This window comes from Mangifera indica, chromosome 4, assembly GCF_011075055.1.
Source record: "Mangifera indica cultivar Alphonso chromosome 4, CATAS_Mindica_2.1, whole genome shotgun sequence".
Classification (NCBI taxonomy): Eukaryota; Viridiplantae; Streptophyta; class Magnoliopsida; order Sapindales; family Anacardiaceae; genus Mangifera; species Mangifera indica.
The window spans coordinates 20,691,428-20,709,878 of NC_058140.1; the positions used below are offsets into that span (position 1 = coordinate 20,691,428).

Sequence of the window (18,451 nt, forward strand, 5' to 3'; positions counted from 1 at the left end):
TTAAAAGTTATGCTTTTTAGTATACGATTGATTGGCCTAATAATTAAAATAATTAGGGCTGAATTTGATTTATGATATTGAGTCTGGAATGAACAAGTGAAATTTGAATTATTATAATTTTATAAGACAAATTAAGTTTAAATTGATCTAAATATTCAAATTTAAACAGATTTAAATTGACTTAGAAGTAAAAAGTACTTTGATTTATAAGTGAGTCTGAGGGCAAAGTTGTTGATTGTTAATTGACTTTTCCAGAATAAAGACTGATTTCAAAATTGAGGTCAGGAAGAAAGCCTCCGCTATCAAAAATTTAGCATTAATTATGTTACAGTGAACATTCAAATTAAGCTGACATTTTAATAAAATTAAAAATATTGAGCCATAGCAAAAATTGTGTTACAGAAAAGAAAATGTTCAGTTTGAGATCAACTTAAATTAAAGAAAGTTAATTCAAGACGGATATACTAAGATTTAAATTCAATAAAAAAATAATTTAATTTTAAATTTATTTAAATCAATTTATATTCAATTTGTTTTATAACTCAAAGCTTGCTCAATTGATTCAAACTCAACAACTTATTAGATCCAAACCTATTACAAGTCCAATTTTATATTATACAATACAAAAACTTGTCAGATCTAACATTTATAACATATATTTTGGGAATTTATCAACTTGTACAATTGCGAACTACGCACTTCTTGTGGTGTTGAGGAAATAAGAAAAGAGGAAGATTAACGAGTCCAAGAAGAATAGAATTGCATTTGTGAACACTTTGTTAACAGAATGCAAAAACTCCTTTCTCCGATTTGACCATCTTTTTTGCTGGGGCGGAACCTACAATTCTCTCGAGCTAAAACACAAGCACACAAAACACTGTCAATATTTAAAACCATCTACATGACCAGTATCTCAAGTGGGAAAAAAAAGAACCAAGGCTACAGAAATGTAGCTAACCTGACATTATCAGGACTCACATGGATTTATTTATGTACATATGAAGTAGAAAATGAATGCATACTAATAAAACATATGTGGATTAGGACTGGATTTAATCTGAAACGTTCTCAAATTAAAGTTCAGATTGAACAAGTTCAAACTAAGGATGCAAATGGGCCTAACCCTTAAACTCTAAAAAGGATTACATTAAAAACCTCATAACTTCTAAATTATCAATTACTCTTTATATTCAAAGCTTAAAAAAGATTTTCAGGATGTTAGCATAAAATTTAAAACATTTAAAGACTTATTGATGTTTTACTTGAATTGAACCATGAACTCACAAGCTGAACAAAATCAATTTTAAGCTCAGTTCATTGCAGTCCTAATTCAAGCCAAAGATTAGACACATTTTCATAAATGAACTGAGTTCTAAATTGATCCAAACATATGAATTCAAATCAGTTTGGATCAAAACCAAAGTTAAATTGTTTTCGAGACGAGTTTAAATCTCAACTGGTCGATCTTGAACTGACTCTTTTAAATTTGATCTTAGCTTTGTTCGAGCTCAATCTAGATTCAGCCCAACCCTAACATGAATAGTTACCTTTGCATATTGTCTGTCTTTTATTTTTAAGTTCAATCATTAATTCTTAGAGGGGCACAAAGGGTTTTGTCAACTGAAACCAAGAAAGTTTTGTAGCAGATTCTATTAAGATATTTTTTAAAGTTATGCATACTTTGCACAATGAATTGGACAAAAACACAGTATTTGCACCTCTACACAAGGGTTATCAAAGATGAAAAGATTACCCGCAGCATATCGAAGCGAGAAAAAAGCACAGTGCATGTCATGTTATGAGACCCTTCAAGCATGTTAACAATCTGCAAGAGAATTATTAGTTTCATTTATGCCAAAAAAAAAAATAATAATAACAAGATAAGCTTTCTGGATGGAAGAAGATGGTTGAGCAGAGATGGTAAAGGCAATCAGATTCACAGATATCTTGCTCACCTCGGGGTAGAACTCCTTTCTCTCAGGGAGAGAATACATTATCAAATTTTGGATTCCGCGAATCTATAACCAATTATGAAAAAAATATGCATTAAAAATATACATCAATGAAGGACAGTCCAAAATCTTCATAATTATTCTTTGTGAGAAACTAATCCAAGTCATCAGAAGAGCTCCTCTGAATACATAATTAACTGCTAATATCATGCTTATATAAATCCAAAGAGCAATACTATGCATATTTGCTTTGAATACACAAATAGATACATACTTATGTGTTATTGCATGATTGAGTGTTATTTTATTTTTAATTCAAAATCATCTAATCACATAATGACACACATCAAATATGAACCCATTTATATTTGTGTACTCAATATAAGTACGCATAGTTTTATTGAACCCAAAACACCATTTCCTATTTTCCCATACATTTAAAAAAATCAAAATAGTTGTGACATTGCTATTATTTTTCTCATTCATCAAATAATTTTAGCACGAATCACAATTTTGTACTAGTGCTTGCAGAGTGTCATACTCAAAAGTACTACCATTACAAGAAATAATTAACATTATAACTAAAAGGAGATAAAAGCAGTTTAGAAACCTTGTATCTATGGTAAAAGTGTGCTCTCTCTGTGTAGAGCATGATTTTTCGTTTTCCTTCAAAAAACCAAACCCGCGCGCGAGATATGTCACTTGCTTCTGTGTAACTAAGGGGAAAAGTTAGTACTTCAATCAAATTGGGTAAGCAATAAGAGAATTTTACACAGCAGCATCAAAATTGCACAGATGACACAAAAATATATAAGACATGAATACACAAGAATAGAGCTCCTTACTCTCCAAGCAGACAGAAGGATGCATTCTGCGACTTCAAGAAATTTCGAAGTCGAACAAATTCAAAATAAGAACTAGTAAATAGCATAATCCCACCCTGCATAGATGAACAGGAAATAATAAGAGAATTTAACAAAAATTAAATTTAACTTGACTTTTAAATGCACCGGAATTCATCGATAAAGTTAAGGGAAAAAAAAAAACCTGAATTGAATCTTTTATCTTTGGGAACACCTGCATCACGAAAATCATTACCATAAGTATATATCATCATAGTTGACTAAGGAATGCTTCAATGCTATACATCCCAAGTAGGCCTATAAGTTGCTTCTCTAAGGAGTTAACAGAATGACAGTATGGGGAAGGGCATGTAATACCAAGAGGGGTCTATGATCTGCTTCTTATACTGAAGCTAAGAACTTCTTGTTGCTTATGTGCACAACAGATGCAGACCAGTTGAAATACTAAGAAAAAGGACCAATAAATATTCACCAAAATCATTACAAAACTGCTAACTGGACTGTTGGGATGTCGGAATGTCAAATCAGAAGGAAATGAAAAACATTAAGATCACTAGACTGAAACCAGAGTTAAACTTTATCACAACAACAGATTGTCAGATTCCAAATAGGAGAAACACTAATGAATGTCTAAATACCAAGAAAAAAACTTACACTACATAAAATACTGTTCAACATGTACCTTCTTTGTAAAATACTCAAGACGAGCATCATCAGCATCTGCTATTGAGTCAGCATTAAACCGTTCATAGATCTGTAAAATCAAAAGAAATAAAACACATAAAAATATATAATATAAACCTCAAAGATATAGCCATCAAGATAATATATCAGCAGTAGTTATTGAAGTTATCAGAAAACCAACAGAGTAAACATCTAAATAATTAGTTGACAAACTGCAAATAATGAGGACCCTTAAGGCCAAACAAATAGGGAGAAAACAATAGGAAGAACTGTGTCCTCTTCTATATTTCTAGATTGTCTTTCAGAAAATTCAGTTGATTAAAATTTTGAGCCTTTTGGCATAAGTGGTAAAATCATTCCATTTTTAGCTCTTCTACATTCTATTTTTTATTTGTCTATTATTATTATTATTATTACTTTTTCTTCTAAATATCATGAATGTGAAAAGCAAGTTTATTGAACAAAGATGAATGCAAAAGCAAGTTCTTGATATCATGAAAAGAAAAAAAATCAAAAATAAAAAAATAAAAACACATTAACAGTTCAAGGAGGATGGCGGATCATAAATTTAGGCAAAATTTTAGTGAGGAACAAGCCAAAACAGGCAGACATACCTGCCGCACATTGAGCAATACTTTGGGAAGAACGCCTTTATATTGACATACCAATTTCACCTGTAATTATAACTCACAAAAAAAGAATTAATAAGATTGCATATATCTGAATAAAAATAAACAGAAGCAGAAAGCTTCAGTGTCCTCAGATGTGATAACTAAAGGACTAGGCATTTTAGTCACTGAAAGGTGATTAAACCTCAAAAGCTATTGGTTGTTTCATAAAAGATAATGCAAAAAGTTATTTTTTTTAAAACTTGAAAAATAAATTTCTAGTCAACGTTATTCGAGCATCTAGTGTCTAAAATCATATAAAAATAACATATACCTCAATGCTGATCAAAGCATGTGGAACTTGATTATAGAAACCAAAAAAGCCAAACTGTGACTCACACAAGCAACACAATAAAATTTGTTGACAAAATTTAATAAAAAGAGAAAAATTGGAAACAAAGGTTAAAATAATCATATGAAGTAAATTGAGAAAAATCCAGATTTCATGTTCTCTTTGAAAGTTATTTGAGACTTGAGACAGTTTTGTTGAACTACCTCACTACATTAGAAAGATTTCATTGAAATGCATCTTTCTACAAATCCTGATGTGTGCATGAAGTATAACAAAATGAAGAATACCAACGCACCTTTCCTTGATAGTTAGCACAATGGTGATTAAAGAAAGAATTGATGTCTGGAACAAGAACATACAGCACTAGGTTAGACATAAAGAAGCATCAGACCATGCTAAACCATTCATTTGAACAATGCATGGAAATGATAGACATAAGTTTATGGAAAATAACCCAACAAGAAAAAGAAAGAACACAAGATAGAAGTCAATCAAGTAAGATTAAGGTTTCATTATTTGAAATCTAGATCTTGATTTGTTTATTATAAGTGACAAGATAAATCATCATGTACATGTGCATAAAAGATGGCAATTTGTAGATGATTATACATTATGATTTCAAAACATTTACACAAATGGAAATAATATGGCAAAGGTATAAAAAGCCTTCTTGAAAAAGAAAATGGGTGCTTACCTGGGTTCAAATAATAACTTAAAACAATTGATTGCCGGTAAAACCTTGCATATCCATCCAAATACCTAACATCAAATACAATGTTTGGAATCAATTTATTGGAACAAATGATACTAAATCAGATGAAGCTTCACCTACTCAATTTTCCAGTTGATAGGAAGTAAAGAAACATTATCATTATACAAGGGTTTCTTAATATTTCTGCAAAAGATCCAAAATTGCCATTACATGAACAAGAAGTTCCAAGAGACAGAGCATAACCATTTCAAAATAGAAAATATTATCTACACGTACCACTGTCTAATGCGCATGACATCAGTTCCGTGCTGTTTAGATGGTATGCAATTCAATTGCTCAACGACAGAAGTCAGAAACGTCCAGTTCTGGATATTCATCAAAACAGGGAAGGTAATTAAGAAAGAAAGGGGGGTGGGGTGTTTATTGTACACAACGCAATAAACTGGAAAAAAAAACCCACCATTAAAGTAATTCAAAAAATTATGAGATTACCTGCATTGATATTACGTCTGAATGATCAATAATAAGAACCTGATCATACAGAAGATGCATACTCTACTTGTTAGCACAAAAAGGGAGTAACATATGTACATATATGAAAGAACCGCAGAAAGAAAAAGTGAGAAAGAGAGAATATAACATTAAAAATAATTTTATACCTCTATAGAAGAAAGGTAATCGACATCTAAATCTTTGTTTTTTTCAGTCTTCGCAATTTTCTAACAAAAATACAGTACAATTAATTGAATGCTTATACAAAAAAAAAAAAAAAAAACTTTATCTCAGCAATAAACAGGGAAAGATGAGCAATAAATTGAAAATAAGCAAATGGATTAGCATCAAATATAACATTACATAAGCATGAAGCTCCATTTGATCGGTAACATACATATAATTCAAACTTCACTTGAAGGTATTCTGCAGATTTCTCTATATATATATTTTCAATATATTGTCATGAAAACGTCATATGACAGTTCAAAGAGGATTTCATCGCTGGAAATAGATAAGTGAATGAAATGTGAAGATCCTGTAAAGTTCCTGATGATCCAGGAAAAAAAGGCAACAACACGGTATTTTTAAATCTGCTCATTTAACTTCTTGCTGGATAGATATTCTGTGCAATATTTCACAACATTATTGTCAATTAAACAAACAAGAGTTGTTTGCCACTGAACGCAAGGACTGAAGGGCCTTGATATGAAGCACATCTCAAGGACTCAACTTTAATTTTGGCCATCAAAAAGTGGGCCCAAATGGAACACAGTTTCTGAGCGCAAAATATTTAACTTTTTCCAAGTAAGCAACAGCAAATAATTAACCGAACAGGCAATATACAAAATGAACTTTGAAATGACCTCCACGCATTACTCATAAAAGTTGCATTACACAATATTATACCATGTGAAAAGAATCATATGTCGAACAAACATGGTCGAAATTAGAAAAAGAAGCCAAAAACAATTTACAGTACTGAGATTGTACAGAAAGGGGACATGCTTACCGCAAGTAAGCTGATAGGAGAGGCAATGATAATGTCTGAGGAGTAGAAATCATTGTACAACTTTATGCTCTTCCTAAACATGAAATGGTGAAGAAAAAATGTGAACAAAGCAACATTAATAATGACTAACATGCAAATCCATGATCTCTCTGCAGACACTTTAGCAAACAATAAATAATGATAACAACATGAGACTTCAAATTAATTAAGAAATTAAAATTTTTCAAAATACAAGAAATGGCTAAAATGAATATCTAGTCAGAAAAAATAAAATATCATAATAGTTGTGTCCCCAATATTGTCAATATCTTGAAATATTGTTTTTTAAGAGAATCCAAGAGCATGTTCATCTCTTTCATGTTTTCCTTAAATGCAAGATATTTTTAAATTTCCCTTCAGATTTTGTGATGAAACAGATAGTGCTCTAAATAAAACCACTATATAGTAATATTTTTAATTGTTTTTTACAGTGTACAAGAAAAAATACAAATGGACCATTGGTATAGAAGAAAGTAATATACCTTGTAAATTTAATGCCAATCATAAAGTCATCATCTTTATTACCACCAAAAAGTATTTGAAAGTCTCTGGGTTTGGAAGACTTCTGAGGCTTTGTCTTTCCAGTGCCATGGATATCTTGTGATGATTGATTATTGCCTTTCTCATCTTCCTCCTCTTCAATTCCAAATTCATCATAGAAACGGTCAAGGTGCTCGACATTCACCTGAGAAAATGGTAACAAAAATATAAACGGTCAAGGTGCTCGACAATTCCAAATTCATTGCTTTCTTGATCCTAGCTTAAGTTCATAGTATCTTTCTCCCCCTCAAATTTTCCTTTCAGTTTCTTAATTCCATAACTGTAAATTTCAGGCTACATCACTCTGACAAATTTGTGTATCCCAGCAAATTCAGTGGTATAAACATTGGAGTTGGCCCATATAAAGACAACTCACTAATATTTTGGTGACCAACTATAAGATACATATGGCAAATGTCACTAGGTTTCTGACTCGACAAATGTTTAAATTAATTGAATTATACCAATACGGATAATTGGTAATATCAAAGGAATTTTTCATATGATTAAGCAACAGTAAATAAAAGGAACTAAGATTACCTTGTAAGCATCAGGAGTCAGTCGTATTAATCTCCTAATAATTTTAAGCGCAATGCTTCTCAGCGGCAGCAATATCAAGACCTGGAACACATATTAAAACTAACATTAAAGGCAATCTGTAAATAGTTGTATAGATATAATTGGATGTTTCCAAGAAATGGGAGGGCATATTAATTTAAAGCCTTGCTACTGATTACAGATTATTCTAAGGAAGGAGATAAACTAGAAGCAGAAAAATAAATTACATTAGGCACAAGATGAATGTAAACTTTAAAAGTTACCCATGCTAAGCAATTCAGAATGTAGTCATAACAGCATTTACTAACAATGTCCCGCATGCAATGCAAGCTAAAACATAAACAAAAATAATTGCAGTAGACAACACGCCAAAAAGTTGTAAACAAGCTCAGGAACAACACACAAGCTTAATCTACTTTTGGAATATTTGTATTTTCCAAGAGTTCTACACTTTCATAATTGCAACATGAAATGGTTGAGATTCCAAAACATAAAGATAAATGCTAACCAGCTTACATAAGATGAATTTGAATAAGAGTTACTTCAATTTCTGTGATTTACATGAAATATATAATACATAAACCTGAACAAAGTGGAGGTGAAATGTTAAAATAATGGTGGATAAAAGAAAATAAAGGAGCAAAAATTGAAGATTCTCTACCAAGTCCAGTCTAATAATTACTATATCATGTGCAAGTTTCTTAGATATAATGGAGTAAGCATAACAAGTACATAAAAGTAAGCGCTGAATGCTACCTTAGGACGAGTAAATCCTCGATCAAGGAAACCATCACCAACAAGTATTTCCTCCTTGCCACTCTCTTTATTTTTTGCCACCTTTGCATCATTCTTTGTCACAAGATCTCTAGTTCTGAAGATGTGATTGAGCTGCATGACAAACACTTTATTTCATCATCACAACAGAATGACTACTCAAACTTATAGCAAAAAAGGGCAAGTGATAGAGGCAAGGACACACAGAATGCATGAGGTACGCGTCCATAATACTTGAGTCTTCTTCCTGGCCTTTATAGTAATATGGTTTCTTGTTACAGTGTAGTATATCCCGATAGCTGTTGCCTAGAAAGAAAAAAGGAGTATATAACCACATAAGTTCAACCAAAAATAAATGCCAACCCAATTGCAGAGTCATTATTTTTCTACCATAAGAAAAGGCCAACTAGAAGTACAAGGACACAACATGCCAAAGTATCAACGTCAATCCCATACCATAATGGAGAAGCTGATAGACATGGCATTGATATAGTAAATATCAAAGTCAAACGAGCTACGTACTGAATAAAATATTCTTATACATTGAATAAACAAAACGCACACAGCCGAATATCAGATAGACATGAAAAAAAATCAGCAAGAACTTGGAAAACTTTCAAATATTCTTCTACGAGGCAAACTTACAAAGAGAGAAAAACCATCTTTGTTTGGATGAATTGAAGTCATTGCCTCCGGATGCCTTATAAATATCCAACCAGTGTTTGTACAACTTTGCTTTGAGACCATAATCAGAATTTGGATTAACATCCTGAAAAAAGTATTCGGATTATGTAGAAAGTTCACCAAAAGTTAAGAACAAACATTGAAATAAAGCCAGAACCCAACTCTAAAATTTTAAATCAGGGCATGACAAGTATGCAAAGTAGCGTGCAGAGCATGCTGGTATTTTAGCTACACTGAGTCTGATTTTGCATGACAAGCTGATGGAAGCTTCCCATCTAGGGATAGTTTTGTGAGACCCCTATTGACCACTCAGTCTATCACTGCCATACAACTAATATTGAAACACTTCTATGACCGCATGTCAAGGACACTGGTATAGCTGCTATCTATCTATAGAAAATTTCACCACAAAAAAACAATGCAATGAATTATAATAAAGATTGTGCCATCCCACTGATCCAGAGTGGTAAGAGAATAATTTTCACATATTATTAGAAGAAGAAGAGAAGACTTATATAATGCATAGATAGACAGATAACATGAATTAAACGAAAAACTATAACCCAGGAAAGATGAAAAACATACCTTAAGAAAACATTCTCCTGTTCCTGTCCACTTACAATTTGACATTTCAACAGCAGGTACTTCCCATTTATATTTCCATTTCTTGTCTGACAGGTTGTCAACCTCTGCTTTTGATAAATTGTATCCAAAGTGTTCATTATAAGAACTGCATCATGAAAGTTACCATTTAAATTCTAGAATGACAACTCACAAAAGATTGAGAATGATCACATCTTCAAATCATATCAGTCACTTTAATTTTATATGAAATACTGTGTGATGATGTAGTAGAAAAAAGGTCATCAAAATCACATCAAGCAAATAAACCTTGCATATGTTGATGCCTCTACAGAAGGTTGACCACCAACATCCAAGCAATGTTCTTCATCTGTGTCAGAGGCCTCGTAATCAGCCTCAATTTTGGCATCTAAACTTTTCTCCACGATGCCTATGTTGTTGGGCTCCTTTAGTTTACTATCACTTGCAGGAGACTTATCATCAGTCTCTACAAACCAATGTGAATAAATAACCCAGTGAAATTCATTACAGAAGGCCAGGCTAGGAGGAAATGTTAAGAAATCAAAAAATATAACAACTAGGATGATTAAACATGCAAACACATTTATATTGCTACCTCATTGAAAAATCTCTTGAGGGTTGAATCTTTCCATTCTGGAGACTGGTACCAATGATTTGTGACAATTCTAATATGCCCAACATTTTTTGTCAAAGCAAGGTTTCTTAAGTGAGCCTACCCACATTACCCAAATACACTATGCCAATGAAAATAGTCTTGCAATTTATATGAGGAAATTTGAAAACTCAAATTAAGACACCCATATACTTAGCTCAAGTAAAACTAATTAAAGAAATAACAAAATTACAGCAGATAGTGGTAAAACATATGTGCATCTATACTAAAAATAAAATTCTATTAAATGATTAAACCTTCAATAAACTAAAACACCCATGATGATTAGTGAGAACGTTAAATTTTACAATTACTTGGGCAAACACATGACCCATGTACACCCATACAACTTATCCGTCCCCAACTATTTGCTTCACCAATGAAAGAATCAAAATATAGCTAAGTGATTATAAAAAATTAAATGATAAAAAAATTCATAAATAATTAAACTCCACACATTTTATAAAGAAAATATAGGGTGGTCCTTACCTTCATCACCATCATCATCCCCTTGCTCTAACAGATTATCAGAGTCAGAGCCATCACCTTCATCTTCTTCCGAGTCACTTCTACCTTCTTCTTGTCTTTGTCTACATAAGAAGACAAATGATATTTTAAATTTTTATTAAAATTAATCCTACTTAGCCAAATGCCAAATTATGCGATTAACTATAAAAAAAAAGGTAGCCCATAAAAAAATAATATAACTCGCAATTAACAATTATGTGGTTTAGAAATGCTATATAAAAAATTCCAAGGCTAACCGGAAATTGGCAAAAGATAATTATTTCCATAATGTAAAACTATGTGGTGGCTACATTCTTACTAATGGAATTTTTTTCTGAAGATGAAAGGCTTTAAGAAAATAATTACTGATGTTCAACAATAAACTAACATAATGGCATATTGAGATCAAACTAATTCATGTTATTCTTCTTTCAATGTCATCAAAAGTAGAAAAGGAATAACTGTTTCCTCTATTAGTTTCATTTGAATTGCAATTCAAGAAAAGAAAAAAGAATAAATATTAACATCAAATTCCAATTCCTCACTGTTTCTTAGAAACTCCAAATTCCACTAGTTACTATTATTCATTGTCCTTCTACATAATTTAAATGATGTTTCCAGCTACAAGGTAGTAAGTAAATGTGTAATTATTACACCAGTTGCAATCAATCTATATTCAATAACTAGATTTTGAGCATCTTAGAGCCAATAAATTTCAGTCCAGGGACAAGTGTGCTTTTAACATGCTACCCTCATGATCACCCAAGACTTGGTTTTTCTGCGCATTAACATGCTTAAATTCTTTTACACTTGCTTCATTTGACAAATTATCATGCATGATGAACAAAATAAAGAGTAGAAACTTAAAGAAAAAAAAGCAACTAGAAACAGATTAAGAAAATACTAGAATAAATGTACTATGTAGCGGCTCTTAACTACACTCCATCACAAATTACCGTATCCTAAATGCCTTGGCAAGAGATCCACTACTTGACCCCAGTTTCATCAACAAATTATTAAATACGGATGGCTCTTTATAAATTACTTCCTCTTCAGATGCAATACCGCTAGATCCTTCAGCGGATACATCCCCTGTATAAACAATTCATTGAAACTTAATTAGTTTAAGCACATTGAGCATAAAATCCAAATAAATCATTCCACAAATTCAACAAGAACACAACATACCACATACACTAGTCAATAATTACTCATAAATTTTCGTTATACATTTCACATTCCACAATGGCAAAACAAACAAACAAAAAAATAAAGCAAAAAAAAAAAAAAAATTGAACATCAGCATTGTATGAGGTGGAGATTGCCAGACCTGATGAACTTGGAGACGGGCTGCGAGCCACTTTTTCTTCCCTCTGTTGGTTTTTCTTCGCACGCTTATTTCTGTCAAACTTCGGCGTAATCTTTCGCTTCTTCATTCCTGCTCCAAAAGTTTATTTAAATCATAATACTGATAAAACCAGAATCCAACAACAATGACCTATTACAAGGATCAGCTAAGACCCCTTTTTTTTTCCCATTAACGTTGAGAAGAATAGCATATAGCAACAGCCGATTTCAATGACTGAGTTTTTATATATTCCGAACCAAACAGAGGCGGAAAAATACCTTGTTTTCTACCAAATTGCTTCCCCATAGTTCTAAATACAATTTCGGTTCAAGTGACTTTACTGGATTCCTGTTTTAAACTGGTCTGGATAGAGAGTTATTGTTACAAAAGGGTTTTGGCACTAGGGTTCTAGCGGGCGAAGATGATATAAAGAGACGAATTGAACCGGATCGGATCCTCGTTTAAAGCGGGATTGGGCTTCGGCTTATGTTTAAGTGTAGGCTTGGGCTTGCTATTGGGCCAGATCTGGGCCCGATTTCACTACTAAATCCGGCCCATATTGTATCATAAACAATCTGAGGAAGGGTTTAATTTTACCTTACATTAATAGTACTCATGTATTAATTTTTATTATATGATTTCTAATTTAGAATTAAAAATAAAATAATATTCAATTATATTTCATATTAACATATGCACCAAATCAATGGAATGTTTCCTAAAAGATATTTCATTAAAATTGGTTCTTTAAATCTTGGCAATTGAATAAAAATAGGTTATTATGATTTCAAGCAAGCCTCTATGGTGAATTCGATAGATATGAAATCTGATTTCAATAGAGAAAACAACCTTAAAATATTGATTTCGAAGATCAATTCATTAGTGATGTTGATGACAAAAATTCACGAACAAGAACTATGAAAAATTAGACAAAAATTTTTATACAAGCTATAAGGAACCAAGATAAGGTTTTTAAAGTTATTGCACTCATCAATAAGAATTATATGTCCGTCGTTATGTTATAAACTTTTTTAAAAGTAATTTGCCAAAGTTACAATATGAAAATATAACTTGTTGTCCCTTGTCTATATACAATTTTTTTGATTCATAGAACAAAAGAAGCATATTATTGATAATTGCATAATTAAAAGTAGATAAAAGGGATTTTTTGGTTGGGTTCATCTCATAAAAATAAGAAATAGAGATAAAATGTTATTAAACAAAACAGTTAAAACCGTAAAACTCATTCTTCTCACTATTTATAAATAGAAAAATTTTTACATGTGTATAGATGACATATTTAGTCATTACATGTTTTTTGTATAACTAATTACTTAATATATAATAACTATATGCTTCTTTAATATAATTTTTTGGTATTTTTCAAAGGAGAAATCTAACCATATAATAATTGAAAAGCTATCTCCAACTTTCGAGTTGTCAAAACATGACTTGATGTTTCAATAGTTAAATATTTAATTAATTGTAATAATTAATTGACCCAAATTAAATAAATTGTTGCTTTCCATTAAGGTGCTTAACCTAATTGCTTGAACCTTTTGAATGGTCCCCAAATACTATACCTAACAGTTTCCGAAAGATGTTTGGTAAATTTGCTTGCATCCCTTCAAAGTTCTGTTGGCATTGCTTTCAATGGTTGCTTGATTTCTTTTATATATCTCAAAAGAATGTCTTCTCTATGGGATAAATGGGTGGCTGTTTTCTATATTAAAATGAGCAACAAAGTGAAAAAGGTTGCATTTTATTTTACTCTTTAATTGGGTATCTTTTTCATGTGGGTGCTTTTACATTGTAGCTTGCTTCCTTCTCATATTCTAGATGCTCTTTCTCTTTTTGTGGTCCAATTTGGACATGGAGGATAACAGCTAATGAATGAAATGCTATTTGCTGAATTCAACAAAACAAGCTATTGGTTTGAAATATGTTAATAAAGAAGCATCATTTCTTGACCATAGCACTGAAGAATTATATTCTTTACAATATTTGTAATTAAGAAAAAGTAGAAGCTCATATTCATGTTCATATTGTTCAGATTAAAACAATATATATTAATTTCGGTACAAACGTTGAAATTTTATTATATGATTGTTATTATTTTATCATTTATTCAAAATTACCAAACCACATAGTAATACAATAATATTTGTATTTGTTGTTGTATTTGTTATTAATACATAAAATATTAAAAATTTTTATTTGAGTCGGGCTACTCAGTTTATATCTAATTAAAAATTATTTTTTTAACTTAACCTGTATCTTGAATGACCATATCAAAAATGAATAATAAAAAGACTATTATATCCAGTTAATTAGTTGATTGAATTCTCAGTAGGCATTGCACTCTCCCAATGTTGGTGGGGTAGGAGTGTCAGCTCTCAGAGTAACAATGCCATGTTCTTGGGTCGTTGACAGAAACCTCACATGATTAAGCTTGATTTTGTCATTAATTAGCAGGCAAGCACATGCATCACTATGATGTCAATGCTAAAGAATAGTATATATCTCTTTTCATTGATTGAATCCCCCAAACAATAATTACAATTTCTTAAAAATATAAAAACCTGTATAATTAAGACTTAAAAGCTGAAGAAAAAAGAAATCACACCTCTCAACTATAGACACAAAACCCAATAATGGAAGCATTGCAGACACAAAAAAAGGGACCAATGCTTCATCAGCTCTCACGCAAAGCCTGAAAAACTTCCAAGCTAACACAAGATAATGGACTTTGCTTCTGTAAATTTTTGTGTTTTAGAGTTGCCATGTTTCTCAGGAGATGAGTGCTTTGGCACCCACCAGACCCGGACACTTTTATCAAGGCCTCCACTGTATAGCAAAAACCCACCACCAATACTGTTAGGTGATGCTTGCAAGCATTTTACAGGCCCTTCATGGCCGTTAATGATCCCAACTTTACTAAGTTTACCATAGGCCTCTCTCTTCCATATGCCAATACTCTTATCAGCTGATCCACTGCACAAAAACTCCCCCGCCAAGCATACACACAAGACAGCCATTTCATGTGCCTTTTTCTCAGACACCGGCTTCCAGCTTACAAAATCAGCATTTCCCTCCCATCCCATCACAAACCCATCTGAACCTCCCCCATATACCCACTTCCCATCCTCAGAAACCACAACTGAATTCAATGAAACATCTTTATGACCCTCCAAAATCCCCTTCAATGAATGTGAACTTTTCCCTTCTTTGCCCCAAGCCTTAATCTTGCCATCTGCAGAAGCTGAATACACTATCCCTTTGCTTGCAACCAGCCCATTTATGGCATCATCATGAGCCTTAATTGACTCTAAACACTTCAAATCCGCTATCCTCCAAACCTTGAGTGTTTTATCCCAAGAACCTGAATAAATCAACCCGTTATAAACTGTCAAACAAGATATACTGTCAGCATGTTCAATCCACAACCTCTTATGATGCCTCCTAGTTTGCACATAATTACTTTGCTTCATAAACTTCCCTAAATAATCCTTAGTAGTAGGAAGTGTATCAACAAGCCTGAACACATTCTCCGAGCTTCTTGAAACCTTCCATACTCTAATCCTACTATCTTGATGAGCGGTAAACACTCTGTTTCCAGCAGTTACAAGCGCTTTAACAGAGCCATCACCTTGCCCAAACTTTGCAAAAAGCCTCAAATCAGGCTGCTGCCACACAATAATATCCTTCCCTTGTGAAGCGCTCAGGATGAACTCCCCACATAAAGCCAAGCAAGAAACCGAACCAACATGCCCAGAAAGTACAGCCAACGAGCGATATGATTGAAAACCTGCAAAGGGTTTGCTTGGAACACAAACCTTAACATCTTGCAGCTCAAAACGCTGAGATGTAAAAGTGCCATCAATATCCTCAACCCCGCTGCTGCTACTGTTGCTGCTCATGCTCCTGGAACTTGTCGCAGAAGATGACAATAGAGGAGTTGCTAATGTCGCCATTGAATGCAAAACCTGTTGGCTAATTTCCTGAAAGAATTTCAGTAAAAAGAAAAGTAAAAGAGAATCAGGAGCGGAGTTGCTCTAAAAGAACACGGGATTCCCGAAGATAACAGGAAGTAGTTTTTTAAATATACAGTGCGGGGATGGTGTAACGGCTACTTTGACATTATATAAGTTAGATCATTGAAAGTCGGTTAAAGGTGGGGACAGGACTACTGGCTCTTGCTTCTTTTTCTTATGAATAAATTAATGGAGGATCTGAACTGGTGCTTTGTTGTTAAGCGTAGACCAATGATAAGCAAGAAGCATATATAGACTGCCATGGAAAATGTATTTAATTGGATCTGAGCATTTACGCGAAGAGAGTATATTCCAATATGATATGAAATTTTTATTCTTTGACATATCTTTGTAAATCTTCTAATCGAGCATAAATGCGAAAAAATTTGGATCCACTTACTTGATTGAACAAGTCCCTTCAAGAACATCATATCTATAAGGCCAAACGACTATTTCCCACCCAAGGTTTAGCGTTTTCTCAAAAGTCCCCCCTTTAACTATGGAAACACCAAACACCCACCCATGGCCGGTTAGATTTAACCAAACCCTAACGGTGGTAGGGGTAAAATCGTCATTTTACTATAATATTAAAAATAAACTAAAATATAATCTAATTTTGCCCCCCTAAACTTTAAAAACTAAAATTTTCCCCCACCCTAAGTTTTAAAAAATCACAGTTTCACCCTAGGGTTTGGTTTTGAAATCTCCGGCGACCTCTCCGGCTCCGTTGCCGACGGCCGCTCCCTCCCGAGGCAACCTCTCCTTCCGGCGATCTCTTTCCTCCCATTTGGAGGTCCGATCGGAGCCCGGAGACGTCGTGGGAGACGAAGAACTTCGTCGGGAAGACGAAGACGACGGCGTCGGCTTCGTCTGGGAAGACGAAGAACTTCGTCTTCCCGACGAAGTTCTTCGTCTCCCACGGCGTCTCCGGGCTCCGATCGGACCTCCAAATGGGAGGAAAGAGATCGCCGGAAGGAGAGGTTGCCTCGGGAGGGAGCGGCCGTCGGCAACGGAGCCGGAGAGGTCGCCGGAGATTTTAAAACCAAACCCTAGGGTGAAACTGTAATTTTTTAAAACTTAGGCGGGGGGAAAATTTCAGTTTTTAAAGTTTAGGGGGGCAAAATGAGATAAAATTTTCAGGCGTTAGGGTTTGGTTAAATCTAACCGGCCATGGATGGGTATTTGGTGTTTCCATAGTTAAAGGGGGGACTTTTGAGAATGCATTAAACCTTGGGTGGGAAATAGTCGTTTGGCCTATCTATAAAGTAACTATGCAATCCAAATATCAAAGCTTTCATTCTAATACAAATAGTAGATGAGGCGACGGGCGCGACCGGCACAACGGGCTGGCTCATGTCGTATCGTGGCAAGGTTTGCCAAAAAGTGGGCCTTGGTGGGCGTGCTAATCAGCCTCAACATTAAGACTCGAAGCATAACCTAAAACTTTTTTGGATAGTTATTTCATGAATTATACTTTGCAGATCGACGCACTAAAAATCAATATTTTATTTTTTTATAAATTTTTTTTTTTTAATTTTTGCAAGATACGTTGATTCACCCCAGCCTTTCCGACCTTTCCCACGTACCCTGACTTGACTCACAACTTTGCTGATTATACCCATTTGGGTCAGGCTTTTTAAAGCCTATTAACTGGTCTAATAGTGAGGATTGTATTCAAAACTAAAGAATAGGATTGTTAATTCTTGATGAGTAAAATTGCACAGAAGATATTGAAAAGTAAAATCTAATCATCGTTAGTAAAATAATTTTAAAGCTGTCATCCTTAAATCTAGCACACCAAATCTTTGCCAGAATATTTTGTCATTCTATATATAATATAATATAAGCCAACCAACTTCCTACAAACAAGATATTTCACTCAACTTAATTAATTACAATTTGATTGGGCTTAACCGCTAATTATCTTCATTAATCAACTTGAAGCTCAACTTAACATTACTTTATGGACCACCACCAACTATTTTATTGCCAATTTTGAAATGCTTTTCCTGTAAACTGAAGTGGCCGGCTACAAAA

General features: G+C 33.3%; 2 protein-coding genes across 3 annotated transcripts; both read right to left on the reverse strand.

Moving 5' to 3' along the window:
- Nucleotides 1-557: 557 nt before the first annotated feature.
- On the reverse strand, nt 558-12,797 carry LOC123212963 (U3 small nucleolar RNA-associated protein 25). 2 transcript variants are annotated; one of them, XM_044632232.1, is made up of 25 exons: nt 12,659-12,797; nt 12,363-12,470; nt 11,989-12,124; nt 11,015-11,115; nt 10,162-10,339; nt 9,856-10,000; nt 9,232-9,355; nt 8,792-8,892; nt 8,569-8,700; nt 7,795-7,875; nt 7,197-7,399; nt 6,676-6,748; nt 5,831-5,890; nt 5,664-5,702; nt 5,448-5,536; nt 5,154-5,218; nt 4,755-4,801; nt 4,114-4,173; nt 3,498-3,569; nt 3,000-3,029; nt 2,798-2,892; nt 2,563-2,668; nt 1,956-2,018; nt 1,754-1,825; nt 558-854 (listed from the first exon to the last, which is right to left on the reverse strand). In XM_044632232.1, exons 1-25 carry the CDS (start codon nt 12,684-12,686, stop codon nt 780-782), a joined length of 2,283 nt encoding a protein of 760 aa, XP_044488167.1. In that variant the 5' UTR covers nt 12,687-12,797; the 3' UTR covers nt 558-779. The 2 variants fall into 2 exon arrangements, 1 of the variants encoding a protein (XP_044488167.1); XR_006501637.1 differs by having other exon boundaries at nt 2,563-2,660; nt 12,659-12,786.
- A 2,067-nt stretch (nt 12,798-14,864) lies between these two features.
- LOC123212969 (protein JINGUBANG) lies at nt 14,865-16,474 on the reverse strand. Its single transcript, XM_044632249.1, has one exon. It carries the CDS (start codon nt 16,352-16,354, stop codon nt 15,110-15,112), a length of 1,245 nt encoding a protein of 414 aa, XP_044488184.1. The 5' UTR covers nt 16,355-16,474; the 3' UTR covers nt 14,865-15,109.
- Between the last annotated feature and the right edge of the window lie 1,977 nt (nt 16,475-18,451).

Coding starts and splice junctions, on each gene's coding strand:
- LOC123212963 (XM_044632232.1), bottom strand. CDS start 12,686: ATGGGGAAGCAATTTGGTAGAAAACAAG. Junction 10,001..10,161: donor GAGGCATCAACATATGCAAG/GTTTATTTGCTT, acceptor TTCATGATGCAG/TTCTTATAATGAACACTTTG. Junction 9,356..9,855: donor CAGGAGAATGTTTTCTTAAG/GTATGTTTTTCA, acceptor TACTTTTTTCAG/GATGTTAATCCAAATTCTGA.
- LOC123212969 (XM_044632249.1), bottom strand. CDS start 16,354: ATGGCGACATTAGCAACTCCTCTATTGTCATCTTCTGCGACAAGTTCC.